The sequence below is a fragment of the Anabrus simplex genome, chromosome 4 (assembly GCF_040414725.1).
Source record: "Anabrus simplex isolate iqAnaSimp1 chromosome 4, ASM4041472v1, whole genome shotgun sequence".
NCBI lineage: Eukaryota > Metazoa > Arthropoda > Insecta > Orthoptera > Tettigoniidae > Anabrus > Anabrus simplex.
The window spans coordinates 289,453,595-289,477,168 of NC_090268.1; the positions used below are offsets into that span (position 1 = coordinate 289,453,595).

Here is a 23,574-nt window from a genome sequence, read left to right on the forward strand (position 1 = left end):
CCATTCATATACATGGATCATTAACTTGCAACTGGAAGGCAATAACAATACAAAACTTCCAACATAATGGACACCTGACTAGAGTTCCATTACACACAAATGTCAAAAAGAAGCATGAATATACTACTTGAATAAATACTTGTATAAATAACAAAAAAATATTGAGCTGTCTTCACAGCAAGTACACCAAACCTGAATAACCTTGTAGACACATTTCTTATTTTTCACAAAGAAAGCACCAGCTTGGAGGCTAGATATCAAGAAACAGAATCATTCTCTCTTGAAACACATGGAAATTACAATACTATTTTTGAACTGTATAATGACATTTACATGCAAACTTTAACCACATATTTAAAACTATTTGCTCACTGTATTTGTTAAAATGGGGCAGTTTGGATGTAGCCAAGCCAATGCTGATTAATTCAAGTTATCAGTAACTATGTGGTAGTTTAATAAACAAAGTCATAAAAAAAGTCAATCCCATTCTGCACTGGAAGTGGCACATACTATTTAGGAGACTTAAAAATATTTCTAAAGTGAGTAACTGCAATACCAGTAATCGGTTAATGCACACTTGGCACCTTTTTCTTTTCCTACTACTTGATACAAATTTCTCATGAAACACAGCCAACATGAAGCTATGATAGCTTCTCCACACAACAGGTCCAGGGGAAGAACCAGCCTCAGATGTCGTTACGTGATACATCTGGACAATGAACAATTACAGAAAAAGTATATATAATCAAGACAAGTAATCAGATCTTCAGAGGTTACAGGGAGTTAGAAAATATAATCTCAGTGGCCTAATTAAAATTCTTTCTTCAAAGCTTAAGAAACACAAAACAATATGAGGCACTTTCCGGAGAATTTAAGGGCTCATCATTTTTCTATTGTTACGATTAGAACAATACTAATAAATAATAAACTATCCAATGAATAAAACACTGAAAAGTAATTTTATCACTGGAGCTGTACACATTTCACTATAGTAATTTTCCTAACAATACAAGTTTTTAAGCTCTATCAGTCAGCAACAGTGATTTCTTATACTATGATCATGTTTGTTATTTTACAGCTGTTTCACCACAATAATGAAGTTTCGTATCAACGTTGAGTGAAACACCCACAGTTTTACATGGCAACGGCAAGTGGGGTTGTGAGAGAGGGTAACTATTGGTATAAGTGATGTAATGTCTGGTTTGTTAATCTGTTATATAAATCAACAGTGTTAATGTCATATATTTTTATCACACATTAGATCTGATATAGTACACACAGATATGTTCAATCTCTATTAGAAATGACAAAGGAACTCCAAGTTTCAGAATAGAAAGCTATATCATTCTTTTACAGATATAGTCTGACCATTGTTCTCAGCCAGGGCCAGAGCATGGGGGCTCAAAAGGCCTTCTAATATTTGCCGTGTGCAAGTGAAATCTATTACTTAAAAAAAAAAAAAAAAAAACTGTAAAACTGTTTATAATAGAGGTCATTTTCTCATTAGACTTTACGTGTGAGCAAAGTAACAATACAAATGCTAGTTGCACTGGTAAGACATATTGTAAAGTTTTCTTGTCCTCTGTTATGAGCATGACTGACTTCTGCCAACAGTGATGATACTCGATCTATCATTAAACAGAGTCCCAGTGATATTCCAATGAGTCACCCTGGGTAGTATATTTAAAATCACAATAATGTGGATCAATATAATACATTTATGTATCAGTAAACTAAATTCCGTAGGTTTTAATTAGTCTCTGATTACTAATCTTACATGATAGCGGCATTGGATCAATGCATTGTATAACAATTACATAACAAAGAGGAATTCTGTAGTGCTACCCATGTATCGGTAAACAAATTTAAAACACATTAACACAAATTCTACCAGTACATCACAATTATATACATGGTTCTTTAGACAATTCCATTGTCAGTTAATATTCAGTCAAATGAAATGAATCAAAACACTATAGAAATTAAGATACATCTACAAAGAAAACCAAAACAAGATCAATCACATACTCCTGTTATGTATCAATGTGGATGACACTACAACAACATAAAATGAATGTGAATGAATGGCAGATTTCTCATCGAGGAAGAACTTGAATCGTCGTGGGCTCCACAACCCCCATGGACCAGCACTTGTTTTCAATGAAGTGTATATGTTGAGACTGGCAATACTCTTTAAACCAGCAATCTGTTAACCATGTTCCTTTGGTTGTTCTTTCCCTGGATCCTTTTTAACATATTATAACTACTCCCAACGTGTTAGAGATAAGACGATCTGGCGTGCCTTACAAGCAATATTAAACATGTCACCATCAGCACAGTCACAGGTACAGGTAGAGCTGTTGCCAAGTTGTAAATGGGGCAGTACGGACACTGACTGCTTCCACACACCTCACAGATGTTCAGTAAATATGTAGGGAAAGCATCAAATATTGTTTCATTAAATCGCTCTGAAAAAAGAAAAAACAATACAATATTAATACATTTCAGGAAAGGAGAAAAACATACCTATGTATTCCAGATTGTATTTATAAAAGATATGTTACACTAATAATTTGGGTAGGATAATGGAATCATGTTCAGTAACTGAAAATAAATGTGGAGCTTTACAGTATGTAAGGATTTAATTTTGGACTTGGTGGATTTTGGTTACAACATACTGGCAATTGTCAATTCAAGATCATGTGATATAGACAAAGGATTTGCTTAATCTGTTTATGTAAGTAGTTTGTGTGAACAGTACAAAGTTTTATTACCGCTGAAAACTCAAGAACAAAGTTTAAGTGAATGATTCATGGTTCAACGAAAAAAAAAAAAAAAAAAAAATTGACAGTTTTATTCCCAATTCAGAAATATTTCAAATTTTTTAAACTTCAGGTCAGGTGCACACTCTCTCCTATTTTCATCACAGGCAGAATCCTCTTCCACATCAAGCATATTTGTGGCTGTTAAGATTACTGTTTCATTTCCAACCTTGGACTGGATTGCATACACTTATTTGATAAATCATCCATATTGTGAAAATTAATTTTGTTTTGAAACAAATTTATCAACTCTGTTGTGTCTTACAAAATTATACTCTAACACAAGGCCTCTCAGAGTGCATGCACCGGTGCATGCACTGTGCACGGCGCAAAAGACAACTTTGCTTGGTTGACCAGTGTGCAGACCCCCACTCCTCGATTTGGAGCAATAGCGCTGTCTCTCTCTTTCGCCATGCCTGTCTCGCTAGCTCCGCCTGTCTCCCTCTTCCTCACATGCTCCGTAGCACTCCAAATCTGAACCAAGCTTAGCTCAGTAGCCCAGAAATGAAGCGTTGGTCCGAGCCGAGCCAAATGGGACCGATGCACTGTATACGGTAATTCTGCGCCTCAATTTGCACGCGTAAGATTTCGGGCGTTTGAGAAGCCCTGCTCTAACAGCTGTGAAAGCTATGCGGAATAAGGTGCTAAACTATGTCGTGTGAGATGTATGATGAGCTTTGATTGGATCCTGTGGACTTGGATAGACTGGCAGACGTAGTGGTTTTAGCTTTAAAGGGCAAATTTCAACATACAATTTTGTTATAAAATTGAATGTTTTGTATATTACTGTTAAAACATAACTTATTTTAAATTTGCTTCATGTTGCACCGACACAGATAAGTCTTAGGCGACGATGGGATAGGAAAAGGCCAAGGAGTGGAAAGGAAGCAAACGTGGCCTTAATTAAGGTACAGCCCCAGCATTTGCCTGGTGTGAAAAAGGAAAACCAGGGAAAACCATTTTCAGGGCTGCCGACAGTGGGGTTCAAACCTACTGTCTCCCAAATGCAAGCTGATAGCTACATGACCCAAACCATGCGGCCACTTGCTCGGTTTTAACACATAACCAAAGATCTATTGAATACACACATAATGGAATACGTAGCTAAAATATGTCCCAAAAAATGACTGGGTGGTATATGGATATAGATACCACATATAAGGATATATCCAGTTATTAGATATACCAGAAGTTGTTTGATTTGGCTGTGACTCCTTTCAACTATTTGAGAACCACTGATCTATCCTATTGAACTACCTGTCTTCTCCTAATTACCTATGCTAACCAGAAAAGAAAAAAGAGAATTTGAAGGTTTTTTAAGAGAGAGAGTTGAAGGAATAGCAAAGATAAAGTGAACATTTAGGTTCCAATTCTTGTCTGACCTTGATTTCCATCATTATCATTAATTTGCATTATTAAAGCTAGGATAAGACAATGGTTTTCTGTACTGTCTATTTACTCCTCATCCATCACCAAGCTGCTGTCCAGGTGTCATGGTTCATAACTGTTCATAACCAAGTCTGTCTATATAATCTGGATTCCTTCTCAGTCTTTCTTTCCATTGTAATTCAATGTTTTATTAGTCTTTTCTTTATTCATTCTTTTAATATGGCCAAACCATGTCTATTTCTCTCCATTTTCTCACCAACTTCTAATGTTTCTTTCTTTTTTCTTATGTCTTCATTTATATTATTTATATTATTTATATTATTCTCAGAAATTTAATTCCTTCTGCCTGTATACAATTTTATTCCTGCTTTGTCATCACTGGTAAGGGTCTGTAAATGTGCTTTGCATTTAGCCTTCTTTGGTTTACCTTTGCTCCTGTCAATTATTATACCTTTAATTCATTAAAATTCATAGGGAGCTAAAAAACAACATGAAAAAGTGTCAAATCAAAATTAAAAACTGGGAAGCTACTGCACGTAACCGCATAGTCTGGCATTGTAATGTCTGGGAAGGAACTCGGCGCTTCAAGCAAGAAAGGCGGAGAAAAGAAATTGACAAGCGCAATGCAAGAAAATAACGTAAGCTCATGAAGAAAAAACAAACTACACAGCCAGTACCAAACAGAACAAATGTGTGTCAAAAATTCGGAAAAATCTGCAGTTCTAGGATTGGCCTCCACAGTCACATTAGATCTCACAAAACTAAGTTCTTCAGAAAGACAATCATACTCGTCTATGAGGGATAGTGTATCAATACAATAAAATAATCAAAATATTGCAAAAGTTATGAATGAATTAGTAGCTGCATAATTCTTCACACATACAGTACATAATCAGAATAGACAATACAATGCAGGTATAATTTGCTATAGGTAGAAGCGAAGAGAACTTCGATTAAACAACAGAGATAGATGGATTACAACAGAGTCTGCACATTACATACATTGAAAGAATAATTGTATCATCTTGGGAAGTCCAAGTATTCAAGGGAATGTAATGGATTTGACTATACATTATAGGTATGTTTAGCTGGTACTACAGGAGATAGTTCTGACAGGAAGGGTGTTGCTTCTAATTCGGGTTCAAAATGAAGCGACTTCAACAAGAGTCTTTGAAAAGAGGAAGTGTTATGAGAGTGATGGGATACAGAGGGCTATCTAGTAATTGTGGTACAGAAGTCATAATGGAAGCAGGTTCTACAAAGTAAGTAACCAATCTGTATGAAACAAAGAATTTAACAAATAATAACAACAGAGTTCAACCATTAATTGAATTTCTTACCTGGAGCATAATAATCATACACCCTTATAGGGAGATAACGCGACATGTTGGCCACTGGATGCCAGCGTTCCACAGTGAAGTTAATGCAGATGTCATTTTCATCCAGCTACAAGTAAATAAAAGGGTATCATCCAACAACCAGTAAAAGTACATATAAATAATACCAAACACTAATTTATGAACTAAAAATCAACACATTACTGTTCTCACAATATTCATAACAAGTACAAGTTTCAATGCACTAGAATTAATTATATACTGATGGACATGGAGACTGCTATACACCCATAAGGAGTCATCTATACATTGGTTTGCAAGTGACTTCAACAACAGTGTTTGAAGATTGTGGTATGAAATATGTTTTATGCAGCCATTGATATGTAAAGGTATTAGTCCCATCAGATGCACTACAGACCAAGAACATAATCATATCCACCAATGTCCAGTAGTAAGAAGATCTAGTGGTCTGTGAGGTCTGCACTGCATTTGCTGATCTCAACAAGAACCACCATCCATTGCTATTTGAGTAAATTAGAACTACAAGCATGAAATCCTATGTGATATTTACCTTAGTCCCTGCAAATGACCGTGCAATGAACAGGGCTCACTGTTTTTTTCTGATGAATCCCACTTCAATCTTAACAGAGATAATAGTTACATCAGCGTTTGGCACCACAGAGGACTGTGCAACGATCTAGCATTGATGCATCAATGGAATATGTCTATGCCTCACACACCATTTGCTGTGGGTTGGGGTGCCATCAGTTACAACTCTCAATCACTTCTCATGTTTGTTAAAGATAAGGCTACGGAACAGTGATATGTCAGTGAGGTTCTGTGGCTTCTATACCTGCTATTTATGTACAGCATACCAAATGCCATTATGACCATACAACTCGAATCACCCAAAAGGCTCCACGAGTGTGGGCATCATTCCTTGGCATGCAAGGTCAACAGATTTGTCACCAATTGAGTACATCTGAGATGTGAGGGCTAATGTCAATCACCTGCACAAACACTGGATAATGTACATAAGCAGTTGCAGGAAAAATGGTTGTGTGCAACTCAGGACACTATCGAGAAGCTGTAGGACAGAATGCCTCCTTGCATCATTGCTAGGTTCCAATGTGAACTGTCTATGGTTTCATAAGGTTTCCATGTCCATCATCAGTGTACTTAGTTTGCCAAATGTGAAATTCAATTGAAAGTCACTGCTGGATCATCCATTTTTTTGTTGCCATTCATAATACAAATTACTAGTAGCAGTTAACAACTGCGTACAAACTAGGCCAATAGTTATACAAATTGCATGGGACCTCTTATTGTATTGTTTAGAAACGCATAGTGTTACATTTCACTTCTCGGCATGTAAATGCTGTCAGAGTTATGTCTCAGAGTAAAGAAACAAGAAAGTTGTAAATGGATATATTTTTTTAATCGGCTGGTCAGTGTCGTAAAGAATTTTGAAGTTTCTTACAATTGTTTAAACTAACAGAATTTAAGTTTGAAGACTAGCGAAGAAAATCAAAACAACACAATCAGAGTTGGACAAGAAATTAAATTAAGGCCATCAGATTATGACAGAGGAAACGTTAAACGATATTGAGATTAAATTTGGCACTAAAAAGTAAAATAAGAGGCTGTGGAAGGAGCTACAAATGCTAAATTTAGATTTCTCCTTTGTTCTTGTCAAAAGAAATTTCAGTCCCATCAACGTTAAATCCTCGATCACATATTTTTCAAGAAACTGTATCACACACATTACTTTTTTTTTTTCTTTTTCGAGTGTATCGCCGAACAGGTTTTCGGCACTTCCCTCAGGGCACTGTATAGTCATTGCGCTTTCAGGCAGGAATCGAAACTGCTCCTTCTTAAGCAACACAAATTTAGTATTTCAATATTATCGTATAGGCCCTACAATTATGTTATCGAGACCAGAACAGATGTTGCACCTTACATACATAGAGCCATGGGAGGTTTTGGGATTGCCTACTGTTTTGGTCCTAATATAAGACTGGTAATTTCATGTTTTTGTGTTAAAATGTTATAGAAACCGCGGTCTCCTTTTTTGCGCACGTTACATTTAAAAACTTTGCATCATTTCACACTCGTACCGACTTGTACAGTGAGTGCACTTTCCAGCTGAGCTCAAGGTCACAAATAACAGTAATTTCGGAAGTGTTAAAGATATTTTTTCTCTTTCCAATTTGATTGTGGTAAGTGACGGGCAGAATTGAATATAATGCATTCGAGAACTTGAGAATCGATACTATCATTTGAAACCATATTCTTGAGTTCAACACAACCTTTAAAAGTCGATGTAGGCCTAATTTACGCGGTACAAGATTTCCATAAACAGACTGCGAACAGTATATTGGTGACCAAATTACAATGGAAGATAAAAATAACAAAAGATTTTGCCATCAAGTTGGCGCTTTTGTATCTAATGTGCTTTAATTTATTAGATTACAGAATGAAAAACTACTTGTGGTTGATTGTTGTTTGGCTTGGCGTTACGGGTATTTGATTTTTCAAAGAGTTTGGCTGATCAAAGTTGCTGATCTGAAAGAAGTTCTCAGAGGAAACTGACGAAGTTTCCACGGTAAAACTGAGTGTAAAGTTTCGAGACTTTTAAGTCACGTACCGGTAATACAATGTTTCAAGCTGGTCCCTTGGTCTAACTTGCCTGCCTCTCACCCGGAGTGCCCGGGTTCGATTTCTGGCCAGGTTAGGCATTTTTACCTGGATAAGAGGGCTGGTTCCAGGTTCACTCATTCTATGATTACCTTTAATTGAGGAGCTATTTAATGGTGAGATGGTGACCCCGGTCTATAGAGCCAGGAATAATGACTGAGAGAATCATCACACTGACCATGCATCACCTCGTAATCTGTAGGCCATCGGACCAAGCAGCGGTCGCTTGGTAGGCGGAAGGCCCATTGAGGCTGTAGTTTGGTTTGGTTTAGGGGTGTTTGTAATATTGTAAGTATACATATTTCATTTTTGTGATATTTAGCCAACCGGGCGAGTTGGCTGTGCGGTTAGGGCCGCACAGCTGTGAGCTTGCATTCGGGAGATAGTGGGTTCGAACCCCACTGCTGGGAGCCCTGAAGATGGTTTTCCGTGGTTTTCCATTTTCACACCAGGCATGTGCTGGGGCTGTACCTTAATTAAGGCAATGGCCTCTTCCTTCCCACTCCTAGGCCTTTCCTGTCCCGTCATCACCATAAGACCTATCTGTGTCGGTGTGATGTAAATCAAATAGCAAAAAAAAAAAAAAAGTTTAGCCAAATTATTGATGGACAATTAGAATTAAAGAAGGTTCAACCTATTCAATACAAAGTGTGTTGTACAAGGTGTTCACAACATGTTATTTATTATTACTAGTACCGGTTTCGACGCTTAATGGCGTCATCATCAGCTAGAAATCACAAAGTGGGCAGGGTACATAACATAAAATTGTATACATGATACATGCATTGCAAAGTACAAATGATTGACTGTTTTTACATTCAGAGCTAGCTCTATGCGTTATATTATGCCATCATATTTTACTCATTATTCATCTAGCTCTTAATGTAAAAATAGTCAATCATTTGTACTTTGCAATGCATGTATCATGTATACAATTTTATGTTATGTACCCTGCCCACTTAGTGATTTCTAGCTGATGATGACGCCATTAAGCGTCGAAACCGGTACTAGTAATAATAAATAACATGTTGTGAATACCTTGTACAACACACTTTGTATTGAATAGGTTGAAACTTCTTTAATTCTAATTGTGAATCTCAGTTCAATACGGGGAAATGAAGTTCTTAACTTATAATAAACAATTGATGGTTCATTCCTTACCGGATATTTCATTTTCCCCTGTTGTAAGTTTTTTTTCCGTGGTCCCTCCAAAAATCGAGGTTCCACTATACTATAATATGCAATGTTATTGAACTACATTACTAAACTAAGGACTAGTTTTGGCCTTGGCTGGCCATCTTCAGCCTTAATGTAACACATCTAATAACTAAACTAATGTACAAACATACAATTGACATAAAAACTAATGTACAAACACATAATTAACATTAAAATCTGGGATGAACTATGTGTAAAATCTGAAAAATAAATTAGACTCTAAATTGTTAGCATCTGGAGTATGCTCATCATCCAGACTCTTTCTTGTATTAATATTCATAGAATTCTTAGTTCCATCACTGCTAATCATTACAATTTCAATTGCAAAACGGGAACTGGTAAATGTTGATTCTGTAGTCAGATCACCAATCACCAAATCTACTTGAATGGTGTTAGCAGTATGCAAGCCACTAGACGCCACTGTAAATAACCACCAGCTGACGCAGAACTGCTAGATGGTGTTTCCACATTGACCAGCGTAAATAAAATGAAATGTTCCCATAGTGCTTGTTAAAATGTTGTTGGACATTGTCAGGACGGCACATGAAGATATGGTTAAAACTGACACATTCTTAATTTATGTCTGGTATAAATTTGCAATTCATTGCGGTGTCCATGACATTAACCTGAATAAATGATAGATAAAATTAATAAACAGAAGTAGAGAGAGAGAGTGTGTTAGTCAAATGGCATAGGTTATATGAGAAGTACCTCTCATTGGGGCATGTGGTGCATGGCGTATTGTTGTGTGCCTCATACTAACGGTTGTGAGATTCAAAGGAAAAGGAAGGGGCGGGGCAAGGGAAGAGGTCAGCGAAAGGAGAGGGGGTGGATGGGAAGGGGGAATTAAGGCATGGCTTAAGGATGTGGGAAAAGAGATGGCTGCTGAGGAAAAGTGCTGTGAATATTATGAAAAACTGAATTATGACTTGTTGGTTTAACATTTCTAAAAATGGGAATTAGGTCAAATAGGATATTTGGCTTTTCTAAAATGTTATTAACCCTCCGTCGGGTGCAGCTGGCCTGAGAGGCCAGGAAAACACGTTCTGGCATGCCCTCCCTCCACCCCACTCCCCAGCAGGCCACCCCTACGAATAGTTTCCTGAATCGTGGCAGTGCATAAGACACCGTACCTCAGTTGACTGCCAGTCTCTATGCGGCACGTCTGTAACTTCTGCGGCTTGTGAGGCCGACTGCGCCCGATTACGTCATAATTTTGAAGGCGAGTTTTTTCAGTATATTTTTATTGCAAGGGTTAATTTTACTCAAAATAAGCTTGTTCTGTGTGAAAATTCATCAATATCTTTAGAAATAAGTGCTATTCTGAACCTGGCCTCTCAGGCCGAGTGCGCCTGATAACGTTACATCGATAACTAATTTAAGTATTTATATCTTTAGTTTTAGATTTCCTGCTGAAATGGCCCGAAAATTGTATGATGTCTCCAACCCCAAGGATGTTGCGGAAATATGAAGCATCCTCCTTGAGGATAATGGTGATGATCCTGCTTTAGTTGAGGATTTGGGTGAAGAAAGCGACATTGCTTCTGAGGACGAGGTTGAAGAACATGAAGTGGACTCAGAAACTGAACAGGAAGGAGGGACTAGCGGTGAGGAAGACGAAGGAGAAGAGAACATAGCGGATGCCTTTTTTCTTGGAAAAGATAAACAGACAAAGTGGACCAAAAAGCCATCTCCGGCTGCTGTTCGTTGTGCACAACGTCACAACATCATTACACACCTTCCAGGTGTAAAAGGAGATGCAAGAAATTGTAAAACCATATTACAATGTTGGGAATGTTTGTTCAATACAGATATTTTGGAATTGATTGTCAGATATACCAACCAATATATTGACTCAGTCAAAGCCAAATTTGCCAGAGATAGAGATGCTAGGGAAACAGACCTCATAGAAATTAGGGCATTCATTGGTCTATTGTACCTGGCTGGAGCTTACAGAGCGAACCGTCAGAGTCTGGAGGAACTATGGGGAACAGAAGGAGATGGGATTGAAAAATTTGGCCTCGTGATGAGTATAAAACGGTTCAAGTTCCTCATACGTTGTATTCGTTTTGACGATCTTACCAGCCATTCACAACGGAAAGAATATGATCGACTTTGCCCAATCCATGAACTGTTTGATTGTTTTGTTCACAACTGTCAAAAGAACGACATTCCGGAAGAAAATGTCACAATCGATGAGATGTTGCCAGGATTTCGTGGAAAGTGCGGTTTCAGACAATACATACAATCTAAATCCACCAAGTATGGGATAAAGATATTTTCCCTTGTTGATGCCAGAATGTTCTACTCATACAATATGGAAATTTATGCAGGAAGACAGCCTGAAGGGCCATATAAAGTAAGCAATAAGCCAAGTGACGTGGCACTGTGACTTGAAGGTGTGTAATGATGTTGTGACGTTGTGCACAACGAACAGCAGCCGGAGATGGCTTTTTGGTCCACTTTGTCTGTTTATCTTTTCCAAGAAAAAAGGCATCCGCTATGTTCTCTTCTCCTTCGTCTTCCTCACCGCTAGTCCCTCCTTCCTGTTCAGTTTCTGAGTCCACTTCACGTTCTTCAAGTCACATAACCTGTGACGATTGGTTTTCAGACATTGATTTGGTAAATGATTTGAAAGAGAAGAAGCTATCATATGTTGGGACAGTAAGAAAAAATAAAAAACAGTTGTCGCCCAGTTTTGTCAATGTCAGAGGGAGGAATCAATATAGCAGCTTGTTCGGATTCAACAGTGGTAACACTTTGATTTCATACATACCAAAGAAAGGGAAAAATGTAATTCTCATTTCATCACTTTGTGAAACTGATGCCATTGATCAATCGACTGGAGTGCAGAAGAAGCCAGAAGGGTTACATTCTACAATATAACCAAAGGTGGAGTAGACACAGCTGACCAAATGTCTGCAACTTTCAATGTGAGCCAGAACACAAGACGCTGGCCGATGGTCATTTTCTTTGCCTGTCTGAACACAGCCGGCATAAATTCCCATGTGACTTTGATTGGAAATGGACTGGAAGCACTAAGAAGGAGAATCTTCCTCAAAACTTTGTCTCGTCAACTAGTGATCGGACATCTAGCCCGGCGAAGTCTGAACATAAGTGGAATGCCTACTCAGCTGCAATTGCGCTTGAAAAGGTTTTTGCCCCGAAAAGAACGTGAAACATCTTCCTCCATACCTCCCAAAAGACACAAGTGTGCTACAAGCATGGCTGAAACAGGATTCAGAAGGATGACAAATTACGAGTGTCATAATTGTCATGAACCGATCTGTCTAAACAACCACTGTGCCAGACCTGTTATTCAGCTGCTGATTCTGAAGATTCATCGTAGGTTTCTGCTCACATATGCGGCAAAGAATGATGGTCCCACGTCAGAAGACAGTGTATTTTACCTTTATATTTCAGTTTTTTTCTTTTATAATGTTTAATTCGTCTAATTTTAACATTTCTTTTGTGATAAGTAATCAATTTTTGTTGTTTTAGTTTAAGCTTTATTTCATGTAATAAACACTTTCTTTCCCGTTAGTTTGGTATATTTGCCTTCCTTAGATCCTAGCAATGTATTAGATCCTAAGCAAACTCTTAGGTAGAGAGGAGGGGTTAAAATATATGGGTGGCCTCTTAGGCTGGCTGCGCCTGATTTTGTTTCGTTCAGAGGTGCGCCCGACGGAGGGTTAAGGGAACAGGGTAGTGTGGAATGACCAAAAATAGCATTTTTTGTTTTTAAGTTCAAAAAATTCTCCATTCTTTCCCAATCACAACAATATATAACACATGGGTATAGAAACCATATTTGAGGTCATTATTGATATTTTAATGTAACTTGCATACATCAATTACATGTAACGACACGCCCTCTTTTTGTTTTCTGGGAATATTTCTTGTTCTACATCATGTAGCTGAAATCGGGAAAGTTTGTTTTCTTGGGAGATTCTTCTGTTCGTCACATTGGCTAGCCTGAGCACGCATTAACGATTGTCAGTCATTTTACCGCCTTTCTAATGTTTATTTTAACCTGATGTTTACATTGTGATTGTGCTCATATTCAAACTTCAACCTCATTTTTCTCAGAACACAATTGTTGACCAGTTATGTGCCTTTTTCTCGGGAACTAAAAACTGAACAATCCTGAAATTTCTACCACATACTGTGCAAGTACCAGTACATAGCCTGTAGCAGAATTGCTTTGAAACCATTAGTAGTTATTGAGATAAGTTATGAAGTATAACCAAAAAATGCCACTACAAAATGCTCAAAAAGTTTGCTAGATTGGATTTTTGCTTAAAAATCAACCATCAAGCTCATCAACATAAATCTGCTACAGGCTATTAACCACACATTTGCAAGTACATATTCCAACACTCAAGGTTCTGAGTCTTCTAGATTACAAGAAAATGGTACAAAAACAAAACTGCCCGTTTTTTAAATTTAACCTTATGCCACTGCTCATAGTTTTTTCAATCATCACGAAATTCAACTGATGTATACCCTTAAATAATTGTAACAATTATTCAAAATCTCATAAATATAGCTCAAGTAGTTCTCTGATTATGATTCGGGTTAAAATATTGATCTATATGTATGAAGCAGCTTTCAGTAATGTTAAGAAGGGGTCCTTTGTTGATGATTTTGAGAATTTCCATATCTTGTTTTATGTCTGTGAATTTGTGCTTATTGTCATGCATATGCTGTTCTACAGCTGAAAATTTATTGTACTTTAGGGCATTGACGGGTTCCTAGTACCTTATATTAAAATTCCTCCTGCTTTGTCCGATATAAGAAGAATTACAACCATCTATATATATAAAATAAGAGTTTTGTCTGTACATTGCTCAGAATTTGAAAATAATGGTATTTCTGTATCGGTCATGTCCATAGTAACAAGAAAATGCATTTTTTACTTTTCCGTAATTTCTGTCTGCCTGTTTGTCTGTATGTATGTACACGCATCACGAGAAAACTGTTGAAGAGAATTTAATGAAAATCGGTATGTGAAGTCGGGGGATGAGCCTCTACAATCTAGGCTATAAATCATTTTGCTCACGCTGAGTGAAATGGTAGTTTAGGGGAAGGCCTAAAATTGAATTCTCAACTATTTATGTTATTAGTGGTCATATTTTAAAGAAAATGGGTATGCAAAGTTGGGGAATAAGTTGCTATAATCTAGGCTATCAATAATTGTATTCACGCTGAGAAAAATGGTAGTTTAGGGGAAGGCCTAAAATTTAATTCTCAAATATTGTTGTTATTAGTAGTCCTATCTTGATGAAAATCGGTATGCAAAGTCAGGAAATAAGTCGCTATAGTCTAGGCTGTAAATTATTTTATTCACACTGAGTAAAATGGTAGTTTAGGGGAAGGCCTAAAATGTAATTATCAAATATTTCTCCTTATGCATTGTTACCGTACTGGCTATGATCACAAAGATATTCATGAATTTGGATTTTTGTTAATAAGTCCATATCAGCGCCGAGTAACGAGAAAATGGGTAAACAGTATTTAATGAAAATCGGTATGTAAAGTCGGAGAATAAGAAACTTTATGGTATAAAATATTTTACAAATCACAGAGTCGAAAGAAAACTAAATGTGAAGGCCTACAATATAGAAAGCTCATAACATTGATCAACAATAACATTACATTGACCATTGTTTGTCGTGATGTGCTTTGTGTCTTCTGTTGCCCCTCATCTCCGGTAGATAGGATTACTGCTGCGTACAGAGTATTTTTTATTCGATTTACATTGCACCGACACAGATAGGTTTTATGGCGACGATGGGATAGGAAAGGGCTAGGAGTGCCTTAGGCCTTAATTAAGGTACAGGCCCAGCATTTGACTGGTGTGAAAGTGGGAAACCACGGAATACCATCTTCAGCGCTGCCGACAATGGGGTTCGAATCCACTATCTCTCGGATGCAAGCTCACAGCTGCGCACCGCTAACCACACGGTCAACTCGCCCAGTCGTACAGAGTGGAACAGCCTGTCTGAATATTGATGGGAAGTAGCTGGGGAGTTAGATAACTTTCTTCTTTAGCATGCCATTCCCCTGGTTTATAAATTTTCTGATACTACTGGTACGTAACACACTAGATCATCATAGCATTCGGGCTATTCAATGCCTACTCTGAGGCACTGATTGGAATGAACAGTGTGCATATTTAGCGGAATAATGGCAGATGAGTGTTCATGACAATCTGCGGCCTGGTCATCCCAGCTCTGGAACTTTGGACTATTAGATTAGCACCGCAATCTAACCGCAGCACTGTTCGTTAAAAGTGATAAAACGTGCGGCTTTCCATTTGATCGAGTATTTTATATGATAGCATTGTTTTTAATCGCTACATTCATACTTACGTTTTTGTAATGACCTATGTTGATCTCAGGTTAGGAAAACCACAAAGTCATTCTTTCTGAGAATCCCGTAGCGAAGCACGGGTACATCAGCTAGTTTCAAATAATCCTGTATACTCCTGATTTTGAAAAACTATTGAACTTGTTTATGGATGTGGTATTATATAAGACTTGTGCATTCCTATTGTTGGTTTTGAAAACTACTTTTACATCATGCTTTTTAAGGATGTTGGTGACTTTGTGAATTTGTTCGTTGAACGAAAAAATAGAAAGGGAGGAGTTGTTTTGTTTATATTTTTTCAAAGTGGTACAGGGGCGATATTTATATTTATTGATTATTTTTTCAATAAAGAAACTGTTGTATCCATTAGAGCTATATTACGAATGATGTTCAACTCATTTTTGAGGTCCTTTTAGACATTGGAACATTGAAGGCTCGGTACACCATGCTGTTGTACACTGCTCGTTTGTGAATTTGAGGGTGTGAAGAATCTTGACGGATTGTAGTGACTGTTTGGGTGGGTTACCTGAAAATCTTATATCTTAAGTAGCCTGGGTACTTGATAATAATTTTGCTGTTCAATTTCAGATTCAAGTGTGAATTTTATATGCGGGTCAATATTATTTAGATTAATGAGGGTGGTAGCAGCATCTGTGATGCTCTCATCCGTAATTACTATGCTGTCATCTACATATCTTGCCCAGAAAAGGATGTCGTCAAAGTTATTATTATTATTATTATTATTATTATTATTATTATTATTATTATTATTATCAATTTTGGTGTGCTCCAAAATATACAAATAAATCTCAGCTAAGATACACGAGGCCGACGATCCCATAGCCAATCCTTCTTGTTGATAAATAACATTATCAGAAGTGAAATAATTGTTGCTTATAACTAATTTAAGCATAGACATGAAATCCTGTGTTTCTAATATAATTAGGCTGCTATATTTTCTTAAATTGTTTTGAATTATGGGGTATACCTTGGATATTTGTATGCTAGGATACATGTTTACAATATCGAATGAGTGGAGAGAATGATTGGATTGAATGTTAAACTTTTTTAATTTATCAATCAATACTTTAGTGTTTTTGACGGATTTGTTCGGGAAAAAAATTATAGTTCCTTCTTAAAAATCTTCAAATGAATTGTGATGCTTTATATAACGCCACGCACCACATGCCACAATGAGAGGTAAGTCTCATATAACCTATGCCATTTGATTAACACGCTCTCTCTCTCTCTCTCTCTCTCTCTCTCCTTCTATTCATTAATTTTATCTAATTTTATCTAATTTATTCAGGTTAACTTCATGGACACCGCAATGAATTGCAAATTTATACCAGCCACAAATTAAGATTGTGTAAGTTTTAACCATATCTTCATGTGCCGTCCTGACAATGTCCAACAACATTTCAGCATGATTTTAACAAGCACTATGGGAGCATTTTATTTACGCTGGTCAATGTGGAAACACCATCTAGCAGTTCTGCGTCAGCTGGTGGTTGTTCTTACGGTGGCGTCCAGTGGCTTGCATACTGCTAATACCACTCAAGTAGATTTGGTGATTGATGATCTGACTACAGAATCAACATTTACCAGTTCCCGTTTTGCAATTGAAATTGTAATGATTAGCAGTGATGGAACTAAGAATTCTATGAATATTAATACAAGAAAGAGTCTGGATGATGAGCATACTCCAGATGCTAACAATTTAGAGTCTAATTTATTTTTCAGATTTTACACATAGTTCATCCCAGATTTTAATGTTAATTATGTGTTTGTATATTCGTTTTTATGTCAATTGTGTGTTTGGACATTTGTTTAGTTATTAGATGTATTACATTAAGGCTGACGATGGCCAGCCAAGGCCGAAACTAGTCCCTGGTTTAGTAATATAATTCAATAATATTGCACATTATACGACGGAAAATGGTGGACCATTACAACATTAATTTAATAATTATTATTGTGATGTACTGCTCACTATGGCGGCTCCATACACGTTTAGTCCATCACGCTGTGTCAGGGGAATTCTGGACTCATCTGTTAACAACACGGGTCTCCATTGGCGAAGTTGCCAGTTGACGTCGGTACGGGCAAACAAAAGGCAAGCTGCGCGATGTTGCTATGTTGAACGGGACACTCGAACAGGACGTCTGGGTCGTAAGAACACTTCTCTTAACCTGTTCCTTACTGTCTGGTCAGACACTGTGACTCCAGTGACCTTCCTGAGGTCTTGTTGCAGTTCTCTGGTAGTTGCTGAACGATGCCGCAACGCACAGATGGTCAGATATCGGTCATCCTGCGAGGTTGTCATGTTTCTACGACCTTGTCCAACCCTCTTCGTGAACTGCCTGTCTCATTGTAGCGATTCCCCAAGAGGTGAATAACTGACGGAGAGACAATGAGATCCACTGCAACATGACGAAAAGTCCATCCTTCCTGGATCAAACTGACGACTCTTGCAACTAACACCTCGTTAAGATGTCTCATGGGATGTGCTGGTTTACGTACAACATGCTCAAATAACCGCAGTAGTCTGTGTACCTCACGATGACACACAGACGCACCGCTATTCACTTTGTTTTGAGGGGTCAGCTGACAGTTTAATGCATGGCTACGCCTACAGATGGAGCATAACTTTGATTTGATGTACCCTGAGTAGCTAAGATCTCAAAGTATGCTGTACGACCATTGGAACCTCATCTACCAAATTTACGTTCACATACCAGACAGACATTACAAAACATGTTCCCCTAATTTTCTTGAACTGTGTATTTATAGGTAATCAAGGACCTCTATCCTTAAGCTTGGTAAGTTTATTTGTGAATATAACATTTCTAGCTTCCTTATCTTTTCAGTTACTCTGCTTAAATATTATTTTCAGTTGCTTGTTATCTCCATGCCAATATTGTAAATGTTGTTATAGAACAGCTTTGATTTTCAATTTCTTATTTAGGAAAATAAGGAAATGAGCAGAAATGGGAATAGTGAATATTACCTGCTGTCTTACATCAAGATAATCATTCTCACCATGTCACTGTATCTTTCAGAAAATGGTGACAGAGTACACCACTTGTCAAATGACCATAATTATTGCACTTAGCAACAGCACAATTTACTAATATTTTTAACCAGTGCAACAAATTCAGTTCTCTTGCCCTAGCTTCACTAGCGTAACTTCCTCGCCGACTTTCTGTTCGAGTGGTGTCACATCGTGCAAAGCAGAATGAGAAAATTCTACTCTTAAGAAGCGGGCATGGCCTACCTTTAGTAGTCTATATATCTTGTGGTTTATCCATCATGATGGTGCACACCCTCTGTGATGAGTCTTTCCATTTCTTCGGTCTCTTGGGAAAGTACTCTTATTTTTGGATGATAAGGGTTGACAGTTTGTTCTGACATCTAGCTGTTTCAGGACTTATTTCATTAGTTCAGTGTGCTGTCCAAGGTATTTAGAGTACATACAGCATACATTTCTAGAGCATCAGTTCTGTGTCGAACCGTCATGTTCATCACTGCATAGGTTGCAGTAGGGAAAGTTAAACTTTGCACAAGGATAAGTTTCATCTTGGTTGTGATGGAGGTGTCCTTCTAAATGCTGGTAAGTTTTACTGTTGAATTCCTTGCCATCGCAATATACCTACAGTCTCACAGTCACCAATATTAATGACAACAGATCCTAGGTACTATAAGTGACTGATGATTGCACCCGGTGATTCCCTTGGTGTTAGGGCAGAATTAATATACAATAACAGCACACAAAAACAAATACTTACATAATCAAAGTAGAACAATACTTTGCTCTCTTGATATCGTGCTCTCTGAAGATTACGAACTTGTCTTGAAAGTATATATGCATCCAGCTTCTGTTGCTGAATGATATAACCTGTTGGAATGGTCACATCGAGTACTGCCATTCCAGATCTGACAGATTCCTCCACATTGGTCCACCTAGAAGAGTATAGAACAAACATTAAGGTACACTCTTCAGAAAGAATAACAGGCAAATTACACAATTATTACTTTTCAGCATGAACATATACCTCTGGCAACTTTTATAAGTGATATGAGAGTGGTTACGACCATGGTAATTTGGCCTAACATAAAGATGGAATGCTTGAACAGGTGGTGGAGTTTGGAACTGAGGAACATCCACATTGTACTGCACTGACATCTGGAGAATAGCATAACCAGCTCCTTTAGCTTGCACTTTCACAGTGCCCCAAGCTCCTGGAATCTGTAAACATAGGTCCAAAATGAAAGATTCAGTTTATACAATACCCAAAGAAACAAAGTAAATGTCAACTATCCCTTTTAATGGATGTAACATAATAAGCATCTCTCTGTTGATCAGCTTGTCAGATTGTCAGCTTCTAAATTACAAGACAGGGAGTCCATACCTGACAGAGTAAGCCACATTTTTTTAAGAATGCAAAAAGTCAAGTCAGTTTGGCTTTCCATGTCGTATGCCATTGCAGGTAAAAGATCTCTGGTGACACATTTAATTTTTGTCCCACAAAATTAAGTAAAACTCAGTCATAGATTGCACAGCAAAGATCTGTTTCTTCACCATCTTCTAGAGTAATATGGAATTAACATGCAGGCAGCTTAAATGGGAACAAAAATGTCTGCTTATGGTAGCTGGATCCACATAATTAAAAAATTTAATAATGAAAAACCCTTGTGCCATCCTTCCCACCTGTTTGTACCAACGATCATTCTCACTACTTTCGTGTCTGTTACTTCTAAGGAATAAGATATGAGTCCACTCAGCTTTCACTCCTGTACAGCAAAGTTAGTCTGAAAACAGACCAGTGGGAAGATTAAAAAAAAATAAGCATGATCAATTTTCAATGCCAGTTCACTTCTCAAGTTTTGACTTCCTACTCTCTCTGATCGTTTTGCTCATGAATGAGCATCGTGACCTCATACATGTTGTGTCAATTTGTTCTAAACCTAACCCATGGGTCCATTAATGGCAGATTTTGCTGAAACTTGAAACCTGAAAATAGGTGCTATGAATATGATATGGAAATTAGCACTACCAAAACTGAACTGATGTCAGTTGGTAAGAAACCTGAAAGAACTGAATGTCGGGTTGCAAATACGAAGCTGGAATAGATAGATTTCAAGTATTTAGGATGTGTATTCTCCCAAGATGGTAGTATACTAAGTGAGATTGAATCAAGGTGCACCAAAGCTAACGCAGCAAGTTGACAGTTGCAATCAACAATATTCTGTAAGAAGGAAGTCAGCTCCTGGATGAAACTATCTTCACACCGGTCTGTTTTCAAACCAACTTTGCTGTACAAGAGTGAAAGCTGGGTGGACTCATATCTTATTCCTAAGTTAGAAGTAACAGACATGAAAGTAGTGAGAATGATTGCTGGTACAAACAGGTGGGAAGAACGGCAAGAGGGTACTCAAAATGAGGAGATAAAGGCTAAGTTAGGAATTAACTCTATTGATGAAGTTGTAAGTATAAACCAGCTAAGGTGGTGGGGTCAAATGGAAGAGGGTAGCTTAACTAAGAAAATAATAGACTCTGTCTTGGATGGTAAGAGAAGTAGAGGGAGGTCAACACAATAATGGTTAGACTGTTTCTAACAATTTAAAGATAAGAAGTATAGAACTAAGCAAGGCCACAGAACTAATTACAAATAGAAGATTGTGGTGGCATTTAGTAAATTCACAAAGGTTTGCAGACTGAATGCTGAAAGACATAACAGTCTATAATGAAGATGTATGTATATACGAGGGGGATCAAATATAAACAGGATTTTTTAAATTTAAATTCATTTATTGAAAAACACAAGGCAATTACAATTTATTTTTCCTCATAGTTTCCTGCTTTGGAAATGCATTTGTACCAGCGTACAATCTCTGGTAAATTTCCACCGCTGTAACTCCTTCAAGAGCAAGAAATTTTACAATCATGCGTTGTGCAGTGGAAGGGTGCACCTGTTGCTCCGACATCGTGAGCGTTACTGATGGAATGGGAGGAAATATCTAACAGCACGCTCTCCCCACTCCTAATGGTCTCGCTTAAGCATAGCATAAGCGCCAGTCCTACCAACTGTTGATGTAAAAATCATGTTTATACATTTCTTTTAACAAAACATGCCAAATATAGGCTAATACTTTGAAGAGTAGATATGTTATTTTTCAAGTCTAAGTACATGCAAAAGAGTGAAATAATGTATCTTCATTTTCTTAAAAATTTACATGATGCTTCAACAAAAAATTTACTTTCAAAACTGCTTCTTCTTTTATTAATTTTGGCCAGCTGTGGACCATGTAAATAACTCCTCATGATTTAAACTTTCTTTGGCGCCAGTACTCCTTCATCCTCCTGCTTGCTGCTTCTTTTCTTTCAGCCGTCCATTGTTGTTTCAAAACTGCTAATATATTCCATTTGGAATATACTGTTTCCTGTCTTCCAGAGCAAGATGAATTATCTCTTAAAAATAAGTTCTTGTGAAGTAGTTTGACTTTGCTATGAACATGGTGTTTGATTTTGTTAGTTGGTACGTTATTCATTTATTATATTTGTTACATTTTATTATCAAATTTTAAGTTTGTTATTTGTTAACAGTGGATGTAAGAAGTACTCAGTGTAGCTGTTTCTTGAACTTTGTGAATGAATGTGAATGAATGAATTATAAATAAATAAATACACCAGTAGAAAAAAATATCCAAACACCAAGAACGGGTTGTGCCAGATTAATGAACGTTGGTAGGAGTGTTTATACATCTGAAAGATCACGCTGATTCAAATTTCCCGCAAATCGCATTAGCATAGCCCCATGACAATGCACATCAGGTTTGCTTTAAATACAGGCTGTACTATACGAGAGCGTTAGTTACCTGTGAGATTGGACGGAGTGACTGTGAGTGGGTCAAGAATGCCTTTACAACAACGAAGAGGCCAGTATCAATAGCTCACTGCAGTTGAAAGAGGCTTTATAATAGGGCTACGTGAAGGTGGATTTTCTTTCTGCGTTATCGCGGAACGACTTGGCAGGAATGTCCCCACTGTGCATGCGTGCTGGCAGCAGTAGTCACGAGAAGATACGCTCGCAAGAAGACCGGACTCCGGACGTCCCCGTGGCACCACCGAGAGGGAGCACCGCCGTATTCAGCATATGGCTGTGGTGCAGTACACTGCGTCTGCAGCAGCAATTCAAGCGGCAGTTGGCACCATAGTGACGCAACAAACTGTTCGAAATCGGTTACTTGAAGGAGAGCTCCGAGCCAGATGCTCTGCAGCACGCATTCCACTTATCCCAAACCACCGCCGTCTGTAACTTCAGCGGTGTCAAGCGAGGGCTCATTGCAGGATGGAGCAGAGGTCTGTTGTGTTTTCCGATGAAACTTGGTTCTGCCTTGGTGCCAGTGATGGCCGTGTGTTGGTTAGGAGGAGGCCAGGTGAGTGCCAGCATTCTACCTGTCTGCAGCGTCGACATACTGGACCTACACCGGGAGTTCTGGTCTGAGGAGCAATTTCCTATTACAGCAAGAGCACTCTCGTGGTTATCCCATGCACCCTGACTGCAGTTATATATGTCCATCTGGTGATTTGACCTGTTGTGCTGCCATTCATGAACAGCATTCCCGGGGGTGTTTTCCAACAGGATAATGCATGCCCACATACCACTGTTGTAACCCAAAGTGCGCTACAGAGTGTCGATATGTTGCCTTGGCCTGTTTAATACCCCGATCTGTCT

The 23,574-nt window shown here is 37.9% G+C and overlaps 1 protein-coding gene across 1 annotated transcript in view; it reads right to left on the reverse strand.

The window, feature by feature from the left end:
• Nucleotides 1–255: 255 nt before the first annotated feature.
• Nucleotides 256–23,574, reverse strand: part of Mcr (macroglobulin complement-related) — a 940,753-nt gene continuing 917,434 nt past the window's right edge. The window contains exons 26-29 of the mRNA XM_067145574.2: nucleotides 19,891–20,084; nucleotides 19,624–19,798; nucleotides 5,552–5,657; nucleotides 256–2,468 (exon numbers count right to left, since the gene is read on the reverse strand). Coding sequence (XP_067001675.2) covers nucleotides 2,278–2,468; nucleotides 5,552–5,657; nucleotides 19,624–19,798; nucleotides 19,891–20,084 — 666 coding nt within the window. The 3' untranslated portion in view covers nucleotides 256–2,277. The remainder of the gene's footprint in view (nucleotides 2,469–5,551; nucleotides 5,658–19,623; nucleotides 19,799–19,890; nucleotides 20,085–23,574) is intronic.